The sequence below is a fragment of the Phasianus colchicus genome, chromosome 2 (assembly GCF_987193195.1).
Source record: "Phasianus colchicus chromosome 2, bPhaCol1.hap1.1, whole genome shotgun sequence".
NCBI lineage: Eukaryota > Metazoa > Chordata > Aves > Galliformes > Phasianidae > Phasianus > Phasianus colchicus.
In genome coordinates, this window is record NC_143437.1 from 2,503,202 (window position 1) to 2,514,139 (window position 10,938).

At 45.9% G+C, this 10,938-nt stretch overlaps 1 protein-coding gene across 3 annotated transcripts in view; it reads right to left on the bottom strand.

The window, feature by feature from the left end:
* Positions 1-10,938, bottom strand: part of CCDC85A (coiled-coil domain containing 85A) — a 62,386-nt gene that overhangs the window by 10,892 nt on the left and 40,556 nt on the right. For 2 of the 3 annotated variants that reach the window (XM_031597883.2, XM_031597888.2), the window contains exon 3: positions 3,769-3,845. The exons of the other annotated variant lie outside the window; for it this stretch is intronic. In XM_031597883.2, coding sequence (XP_031453743.1) covers positions 3,769-3,845 — 77 coding nt within the window. The remainder of the gene's footprint in view (positions 1-3,768; positions 3,846-10,938) is intronic. 3 annotated transcript variants of the gene reach the window in all.

Below are 10,938 nucleotides of genomic sequence, written 5' to 3' on the forward strand. Positions count from 1 at the left end.
GGTGTCTTCACTAGAATATGCACAGAGTTCTGATCTACAGCAGAGCCGTACTACTGTGCATTGTTCTGGATGTCAGCAGCAGAACTTGATCCCCAGGGATGCTGCAGTTTCATGGACATTCAGAGGCAGCAGCACAGGCAGATCCCTGGGCTGCAGGGAGCCGCTCCTGCCCTCGTACCATGGAGCAACAACAGCCTGGAATTCATTGGGCAAAGCAAACATGTTTGCCTGAATTCCTCTTTCTCTAAGTCCTCTTCTTCTCTACACACTGCTGTCACACACCCTTGCCCACACCAATGTTTGAGAAGCACCGGTGCAAGCTGCACACCCTTGTCCTGGGCACAGCTGGCACAGCTTGGTGTCCTCACCAGAAGACCCAGCTGCACACCATCGATCTTGGAAAGTGTCCAACTTCCTGCACAAAAATCCTATTTATGGTCAGAAACTGAAAGGGCCTGGACCATCTCTTGTTAAAAAAGATGGGTTTTTTTGGAAAAAAAAAAAAAGAAAAAGAACATTGGTTCAGGATAACCTTCTCCCTCCTCCTTCTGTCCTTGAGAAGAGACATAAGCTTTTCCTAAAAAAATAAGGCAAGTTTTGCAGTCCATCGTGCAGCTCAGGGATGTCCATGGTGAGGCCACTCCAAAAGGCAGCACAGCGCAGTGCCTTCTTTGGGGAAGCTCCATCCAGGACAGGCTGGGGCCGCTCTGAACACAGCTCTGCTGTTCCTCTCCACGTCCCGTGGGCTCGTAGCCCCCTCAGCACTACCGGCTGCAGTGCAACCTTCTGAGGCACTGCAGCTAAAGCAGGGGACAAGGCACTCTGCCACACTGCTGGTGTCTGAAAACAAGGTGCCCTGGGAGACTGGAAGAGCCTGCTTTGCACACCTACCCTCACAGCTGTGCTTGCCAGCTACGTTCATCCTTCCACCCAAAGCTCACCTGAGTTTCACTGCGCTGTGTCCCTTCTCCACTGCTGCCTGACCTGGGTAACAACCAAACCCCAAGCAGCACTTTGAAGACAGGAAGAGAAACCCATTCCCTTCCTCTTCTCTCACCTCACACAGAGCATTGAATGACAGTTGGACTAGAAGACGTTGGAGATCTTTGCCTACTTTGTTGATTCTATGACTCTGATTATGGCCCTCCGCAACAGAGCAAATCTACAATCATCTACAGCTTCCCTAGACTCTGAAGCCCACTTCTGTGCTGTAAGCCACCACCAGAACAACTCCGCCACGTGGGAAGAGGCATTAACACGCTTAAGGGAATATGTGCATTTTATATCTTTCCTATTACCTGATGAATCTGAAGTATTGGCTCAGTGGTGTGTCTGCATTTCTGCTGACAAGGAACTCCTTCAGTACAGCACAGCAAACTAAAACTCATTTTCCATTTGATCGCAGCACTTAAAAACATTTTCTCTGGAATTGTTCTTGCTGCTATATATTAATAAAACCTTTACAACAGAGGTGTATGAGATTTTGAAAAGAAAACACACATGCATGGGGTAAGAGAAAGGAAGCAAAATAAAACAGGAAAAAAACATGTCTAGGTGTAGATGGAGTAATTTGTCTGAAGAGGGCGTTAATAAATGTGCTGGTGCATTTTCATGAGTGACACAAAAGCAGAAAAGGAGGGAAAGAAAGGATGCTGAAAGGAGAGGGGAGAAAGAAGAAAAGCACAGCATGAGGAGTGAAAAAGTCTCGACTGCCCCTGCAGCAGGATGCCATCAGGGCAGTGATGCACAAGCGAAAGGCACGCTCTTGCTGCAGCACTGGTGAAATTTTAAGGCACAACACTGGAACTGAGTGAGAGCTATGCCAAAAAACCTTCATCAGTTGTGTCGCTTGTTGGGTGTTTTCAGCTGATTTGTCGAAAGCTCTTAGTCTGGCTTGAAGCCTAATAAACTCCCACTCCTCCCATTCAGAAGAAGGGAAAAAGTGCCAGGAGCTGTGGGGTTTCCATTCCATGTCCTTGCCTGGGCGGTGGGACCTGACTGTGGCTGACAGCATGGCCATGGTGTTAGTCATAGGAACAACAAACTGCCAGAGTGAACTCGGGGAAATGCAACACCTGAACTGAGAGCAGGGGCAGAGTGAGCTGCTGTCTGCATTCCTCCTAAAAGCAAGGACTCCCTTCAGGAGGAAAGGTGAGTGAGATATCTTGCGAAATGTGAACCAACACCGCTCATTATTCCTCGCAACAAAGTGCCCAGAGATGTCAGGAAAGTTCAGAACTCTACTGCAGATCCTGGTGCCGACAGAACCAATCGTGAGACAAACTTGGACCTGTGTACTAAAAACACAAAGCAGCTGCAGCTCAGCACACCGGCAGCCCCACAGCAGCAATGTGTGGCACCTACATGCTCAGGTTCTACTTTCACAAGCACTGCTTTCTGGCTTTGGCACCCATCTGAGATTTCTAATGAACTCAACAAACACAGCTCAGCTGTTCCAGTCTCTGGCAAGATCAGGCAATGCACATCACTAGGACTCCACCTGAGCACCCCTGGCCCTACACAGATAAAACACACAGTCACTTCTAAAGATTTTGCCCACGAAGAATTTTCTGCACAATTCATCCCCCAAAGCCATCCCACACCTGAAACAAATCACAACTCTGTTCACGTTTGCTTTGAGCACCTTTCTCACCAAGAAAATATTCTTTATCACCGAAGATCAACTGCTGTCTTTCCTACTGATGGCTGTATGCATGTTCATGGGGAGACATTCAGACATGCTTGCAGTCCTTCTCATCCAGATCAACAAATGTGGGTACAGAGAAGTTACACAAATGGCTCACGGTCGTACAGCAAGTCAAGAGCAAAATAAGAGCTACAGAGGCCCTTCCAACTGTCATATTATGGGTGAGAAAGAAGCTCGGATTAAGATCAATCAAAGGAAAAGAAATCCTTAGCCTGGCTGAAACCATCTAGATAATGAATGTGCATTTCGGGTGATACAAACGAATATATCTGAGTCACCGGATTTTACTTAATACACTTCATTTCTGTCTCGAGTTTTACATTCAAATCATAGTACTTTACGTTTAATAAAAAGCACTTCTACTCTTCAGACTAATGTCTTCTTTTAAACTAAGCACAACTTCTTTTATTTTCCAGCGAGCACCTTCATTTGGAGACAGTATAGATTTTCCTAAGGATTATTTAATGAAACATGATAGAAATACGCACCGGTATTAAAAGAAAATGACAAGTGTCTTTGATTCATTCTTAATGAAATTCTATATTTTCCATTCTTACATTGGGAGAACCTTTAACTTCAGATTTGCTTATTTATTCAATTTGATTTTTTTTGTTTTTATGTATATAGAATATACAAATAATGTAGCCCAATTATTACTACTTAAAACATTTGCTTTCCAGAGTAAAATATTTTGGTTAACCTCAAAAAAAAATACTTGATTTTTTTAATGACAAGAACTTGGAGTTTACAGGTTCGCTTCTCTTATTTTCAACCCTCGCATTAATTTTTAACTATAAGCAACGGCTTCCAGCGAATTTCTCTTAGCAACTTATCAACACCCGCAAAGGAGAAAAATGCATGAAGTACTGTCACAGCCTTCAGTAAATACCCCACTCAGTCCCAAGCAAGACGAACAAAAGACGTGTCTTTGATTCCCCAGATGATCAATGTGAGCGTTCAGACGCAGCAGCGCCCAAGGACACTGAGCTGATCTCCAGCACCAGGCCTTCAGCGCTGCTGTCTAGCTGCCGGCTACTGTTCCCACAGCAAAAGTCACCCACCTGGGGCAGCACGCGATTTTCCTCCTCCAGCTGTCTTACTCTTGCCTCCAGCTGCCTAACATAGGACAAGGTTGATTCTAAAATCAAAAAGAGAAAAACTCGTATTATCCACACAGCTCTGCTTGCGTACGCTGCTGTCACAGCCTGGCCCTGTCTCGTGCTGGCTGCAGGTTCCCTCTCTGATGGCTGCCAAGCGCTGCTCCTCTCAAAGGCAGGGCAGGTAATGGTGTCCTCTGGCTGCCTTGGCATGGCTCAGGTGCTGCTAGAACCCAGACGTACGTGCCCAGGACCCTGAGAGAGGTCAAGGTCAGGCAATGTGCGCCCAACAGGCTGGCAGCCCGTGCTCTTCATCCCACGCACACACAGACACACTGCTGTGCTGCACAGGCTTGTGGCAGGGCAAAATCCTGCCCTCTCTACTGACAGGCAACTTCTCAGACCTTCCTAAAAGCATTTGGTTGGTTATGGAGAATGAGACTTCCCGTGGTATGGGTACTGAAAGAGCGTCTCTGTGCTGCCTTGTTTCCCTCCCATTGATTCCAAGGAGAAGGTCCACAATCAGTCCCCAAAAGCAACTCAGAGTTGTGCATTTCTTGGGTTGCACAGTGCTTCTGCTATTAAAACGCTACACCTAGAAGAAATGTGTCACAGCAAGTAGCACTTGTTACCTGCAAGAGAAAAGATGTCCTCTTGGTCTAGAATGGCTGCAGTGAGCCTCATGCCTCCCTGTACAGAGCTGTAAGCTCAACAGGTACACATTCCCCATCCAATGAGCTGCCCAGCCTTCCCTGAGATGTCCATCCTACCACCACACCTGTGCTCACACAGCCATGCCAACACAGAAGTTGCACCTTGGATGATTAATGGCATGGAACCCATGGCTATTGGGGCAGTACTGCTTGCTGCCACAGACATGCAAAGCTGCACTGGCAACAGCACAGCTAAATTTGGGCCACCGTCTTCCTCTGATACCTAAATGGTGATGGGTCAACGTTTGAACTAGATGATTCTAGTGCTCTTCTCCTTAATGACTTTATGATTCTATCAGTCATGGTGCCAGCCTGCCCATAAAAGACAAGCAGCAGGAAATTAGGGGGCACTTACCGCTCTTACAAGACTGCAGCAGGTTAAAATATGCACGCGTGGACAGTGCATAGCAATTCATACAACAGGAAGACAACACACCATAATTTGTCAAAAATGATTAATACACAGCAAGGCACACAGCAAGGATTAAAAATAGCATTGTGCAATAAAAGGGAGAGAGGTAACCTGAGGTTCTTCATGCTCTGCTGCATAAGGATTTTCATAGCTGGTGATGGGTGCATCTCTGGAGAGTCACTAAGCATGCTTTGCTTTGGATGAGCCCTTCTGAGATGAACAGCTCGTACCATTAACTCTGTACGACAGGGTGCCTCCTACCAACCATTAGCACTGTACAACAAGGGGCCTCCCACCACATCCAGCCCAGCAGCAGCACTCCTGGGAGGAGTTGCTCCATTGCTATCACGGCTGAGGCAGAGGCAACAGTTCCTGGTGCATCTCAGCCCTCCCCATGGCTTTCTGCAGAAAAGCATAGCCACCCTTCTGAATGGACCAGTGGGTGCCTTCCTTTGGCACCAGCCCTCCCTGAACCCACCAGTTACATGCCCACTGCCACGTGGGCTTGGACTTTGTGCTGAAGTCCAGCTTCCCAGCTGTGCCCAACAGCCCTCCTCTCATAAATTCCCATCTGCATTCTCTTTGGGCTTTTTGTCCTTTTCTGTGTTACCATGTATGAGCTCCTCAGACAGTGCACAGCCCTTAGCAAAGCCATCCCCTCACTTCTGTTTCTTCACCCAGTGTGGAGGTCTCTGCTGCCCCAGCCCTGCTTCACCAAAGCCTCCTCGCTCCTTAACCCCTCTAAAGTGTGAAACATGTATTTAAATCTTTTTGTAATATGATTAAAACTGAAAATTAGGTCAGCTACAAAAGGCTTGATCTAGCCAATCCTTATTTATGCAAGTATTCTTGACACATAGACTAGACACATATATATTTCAGTATCTCTTAATATATTTATGCTCTGATGCTATGAGCTGAGAGGAAAAACTGAACAGAAAAGGCAGCCAAGGACACAAGAGATGAAGGCACTGGAAGTACATAATGAAACAATGTCACCAGTGATGGTGACAGCAAAATTCAAAACAAATAAATAAATAAATCAAAGTACAAGAAGGATTATATGATCCATCTATTCTTAATCAGCCCAGAGATCAGTAAAGAGCAATAAATACAGAGCAAACCAACGCTGCTGTTCAGGTTGCAGCCACCCTTTCCCAAACTGAAGTTATTTAATGCTGCTGGTTATTCAGAAAGCCCTGCTTTCTCTCCACATTCTAAGGGTCATGGATGCATATTCTTACATACACACTTCCACACCCAAACATACTGAGCTTCTCCTGTCCACACTGAGGGATGCCACGTGTGTTAACAACCCCAAAGCCCAGCTGCTGAGCTCTGAGCAATGCACAACAGCTGTTAACTATGCCAAGATGGAGCACGCCCTCGTAAGAACAGACACACGACTGAATGAATCATTTAGGGTAACAGAGAGATGAGACCCAACACTGCAGAGGCCAAACTACCACCAGCAGGGGGGGAGGGTTCCTGGTTATACCATTTCTGCCCCTTGCCAACTCTGTTTGCCAGACACTTCTACCAGAGCAGCAATTTTGAACAACTCCCATGCTGATGGATGGGTTCCTACCAAACCAACTTCCCTATTTCAGCTTCCCGTGCTCAGAGCATGACTGAAAATGTGATTGCTGTGCAGTGCTTCACTACAGGACTGAGTCTAAAATTCTTTTCCATGTTATGATGGAGGCAGTAACATCTTGCTTTCAGGAAAATTCCGTGACAATCTGCCCTGTTTCCATATCCATCATTCTAACACGTTAATAGAGAACATCAGTATTTACATAGCTGAGCTCTTTTTCTTTTGACGTCCACACTCTTGAAGCTAGTAGATATTTTTGGTTTATATCAAATTCTATCAGACGCCAAAGGCGTATCTGTGCCTTGGCTTTATCCATTTTCATGTGACAGTGCCTGTTCTCAATCTATCAAGTAATTTGTAATGTTCTTTAAGCTAGATTATCCTCTGCTATTTCAGAATGGTTGGGGATGTCACATGAAATTCTAGGTTTCTAAGGACACTTTCCATTTATTTTTTTTCTGCTTTGGGGTATTTTGCAGGGCTTTGGTTTTTTCCCTTATTAAGGTAGTATTAAGGAAGCATCGATGCCCTGAGCACAAAGCCAAAAGCTTCGTGTAGCACTGACAGCCCAGCAGGAGAAAGTAATGCAGTGCTGGGGACTGCGAGACAGCATGCTGCAAGGATAACAGATCTGCTCATTTTTCTGCTGTTTGTGTGAAACTGTGTTCAACAGATAACAACGAGCATAATGGTTATTGTGCCACCTTCTGCTTCTGTCTGTTACAAATCAAATATTACGTGACAAAACCAAATCATTAACAACACTGAAACATACTCTAGGCATCTGTCTACCCGATCTCACTTTTCCAGCTTTGGTGATGCTCACACCAGCACAGTCTCGGTGTGATTTTTCTAGAAATCATAACTGCTCCTAGCTCCTGTTCTCAGATCTGCAAAAAGTGACCATAGACTATATGCAGACCAACTCCAAAGGATAAAACCGTCAGTGCAGAACATGCTACTTGGTTGATGGAGCCAAGTAGAACCTTCTACTTTGGAGAAAACTGGTAGTACAGTGGATAAGCAAAGCACACAACCCACAGGAAGCAGAGAAAGTCCTTCAAGCTGAAAATACTCGGAGGCTGGAGGTATCAGGAGAGGAGAGTACTACTGTTTGCCCTGACCCTAGCCATTACTTTATGGCCAGGGAGGAGAGAAGATGCGAGGCTGCACAGCCTGCTGCTCTGGAGCCATCCTTACCTCCTCGTGGGAAGAAAAATGGGAAGGCAAACATCACCTCGCTTCTGTTAACATCAACGTTTTCTGCTTCCACTGCCTCAGCTCATTTGGTGCTCATGTGCCTAAAGGAGGTCACCAGAATCTGGAGAGCTGTCACATCCCAGCTCACATACTTTAAACATGTATGGTACAATGAGTGAAACTGCCAACAATTTACCACAGTAAAGAATTGAGCATGTTATGTGGAGTGCTACCTTCATGTAACAATTCAGCTGAGGCATATTCAGCTTCAGCAGGAAAAGTCACTTGTTGTTGTTCTCCCTGCACTGTGCTGGCAGATGCATATCAAAACAGATTTTGGTCATCACACCCAGTATCCCACAATGAAAACAAAATCATCTTTCAATAAATGGAAGATGAACAGCAAGGCTGAGCAAGGGCTATGTTAAATGCTCCTGTAATTAACTGACAGCTTCATACATTTATGGAAGGGTTTCCATGCTAACTGAGAAGCAGATTCAACGACACGTAAAGCATCTCCCTGTCCTATAATTCCTAGACATCTGATTTAATTACTTCAAAATGAATATTCATGACTAAAACATGTTATTACTGCAATCCATCCCCTTTCAGCTGCTTTGCATACGAGAACAGCCCCACTGCTGGCTTTACACCAAGGAAGATGTTGCACCACCTGCATCTCTCCGTGGGTGAAGCTGCTCAGCCCAGCAGCGTCCAGCCTCCAGCGTGGGCACACGGTGACCTCTGAAGGGCATCTGTAGCCCTGTCTGCTACGATTTTGTTACAGCTGCACATCTTACATAATGTTCCTATTGAATAAATGCTGGAGAACTACTTCTTACAGTGCGGCAGAATTCCCCTGCAGCCCAGCAACATTAGGATTAGTATTATCATGGAGGAGCTCGCCTAAGGCAAACTTTGATGGAGCTCATCAGAACATTCAGGTGCTGCTTACTGGTGGGGCACGTACTCTGTGACAGCAAACATCACAGCATTAGGGCGAAGTTGGGGCTGGTGACTCTCAGCACTGCTGCCGGCCAAAATTCTCCCAGCCCAAGCTGAGTTTTCCCATCATTAAGGAACCTGCCCTTCTCAACTTGTTTATTTAATTGTAACTATCATTAGCTGAGCTTAGCTCATTCACTCAGTATTTCAAAACTGGAGAAAAGAGAAAAATGCACATACGTTCTTTCAAACATCCAGACTGCAATATTAGGTGACGGACCTAGCTTTATTTCTCAGGCAATGTGTGCCAGGGTTCCCCATTTCACAGCACACTACACATCGATGTGCCAATTAGGATACTTCCATAATCAGATATTTTTACCCTGATTTTGTATGAAAATAGCATTTCCCCAGTTGCAGTGGCTTTTAATCACGAATTACCTATTTAGTACAAGGAAAATACTTCTCAGTGCCTTGAGGCAGCCTCAGCCATACTCTCACAGAGAAGGATTTGCCTACAGGGATCCCTAAAAATGACATCAAATGGTAGATGAGGTAAGGCTGTGTGTCCCACTTCTCAGAAGCTATCCATCATGCTCTTGCTATCAGCTGGGTAACACCTCACACTAATGGGTTCCTGTAACACTACCCTTCATTTGTTTGGATTTCTGGACACCAGAAATGACAACAGCACAGCTTTTTCTCCCCAGCCTGCTTGCTATCCTGTTCGCTCCACTTCAGCCTGTGCTAACTGCATTTGCCACGTTATTGATGAAAACTGAGAAAAATCAAATCTATAGCACTACTGCTAAAACCTTTCCCACTGCCTGTTGGCTTTTCTCTCAGGTTTGTGTGGTTTGTGACTGGCAAAGCCCTTACTGGCCCCTGGGCTGCTTGGGTTTGTCCGGGTGTCACCGCTCCTAGAGGGCAGCCTGAGCCCTGAGAGCACTGGAAGCTCTAGTTAATAAATTACACTGGCTTCCACTGGGAGCTCTGTAATGTAGGCTGCAACTGAAAGCGAAACTTCCAGTGATCCTGAATTAGAACAAACCCATAAATCATTTCTCTGCTCATCTACTTCAGTTAGGAAGTAGATTTACCCAACCCATAAAGTCCATCTTCATGGGTCACTATCTGTGTGACTCCAAATCAAGTTCAAATGATGTCCTTGAGAGCAAAACCAGAAGCTTTCACCTCAGGCCAGCGAACACCAGCACACACTCTTGCTGACAGCAGAAAGGCTGTCAGAATGCAGCCTGCGGGACAAGGAGAGCAATGCTTACAGTCAGCAAGCACAGGAGGGATAGCAAATGTGGGAACCAAATGAAGAAATCAATTCTGTAAGCAATGTCAGTGAAGAAAAGGAAAAGGTAAGGAAGCAGAACGCCGAGGCACTGAATTGAGATCTACTCCTGCTGCAGCTCCACCTGTACACACAGCCTCAGAACCGGTGCCTCCCAGGCCATCACTGCAGCTCACCCAGCATCAGATGCAGAACTCAGGGAAGTGGCCCAAATGACAAGTTACAGTGGCAAAGTTGCAGTTATGAAATAAGCATATCCTGGTACTTTATGAATGAGGACAGATATGATCATTACAAATAGGTAGGAACATCACTGTTCAAACACGTACACAAGACAAACGTATTTGACAAACAGCGATTAACTGCAGAGATGTTTCTTTGTCATGTCTGAAATCTTCACTTTGATTCTCAATTGTAGAATGGAAAAGAGAAAAAAAAGAGAGAAAAATATCATTTGGGTTTATTGCCAGAGCCGTAAACATTTCCAAGAAGGCCTTACTACGTCAAAAACTCTGCCAACATACAACTTCATATTGGAATAATGAGTCAGACTTCCTAATGAGCACTGCAGCTAGTTTTGAGTCTCCAAGCCATGCAGCTTTTCCACAGCCCCAGCGTTCTGCCTGGGCACAGGGTGGACCAGGGATCACTCAGTTCAGGGCCATGCATGGCAGAGATGGAACGCTGAATACAGCAGGGCTCCAAAGGGAAGAGAAGCACCAGGGTGAGCACTGCCGTGACCAGGTGAGAGCAGATGCTGGGGACCCACTGGAAGAAGGCAGTCTAACAGGGCAGGTTTAAAACCAACAGGAAGTACCTTAGAATCTGAAAGCGGTGAATGAACAATGGCAGCAATTTCGCAGGTCTGCACCTCCTTCACTGGGGATGCAGGACTTTGTTCAGTCGTACAGAGCTCTGGCATCAGGGCTGTGCTCACAGCGATGCGTGGTGCAGCCAAGTGGGA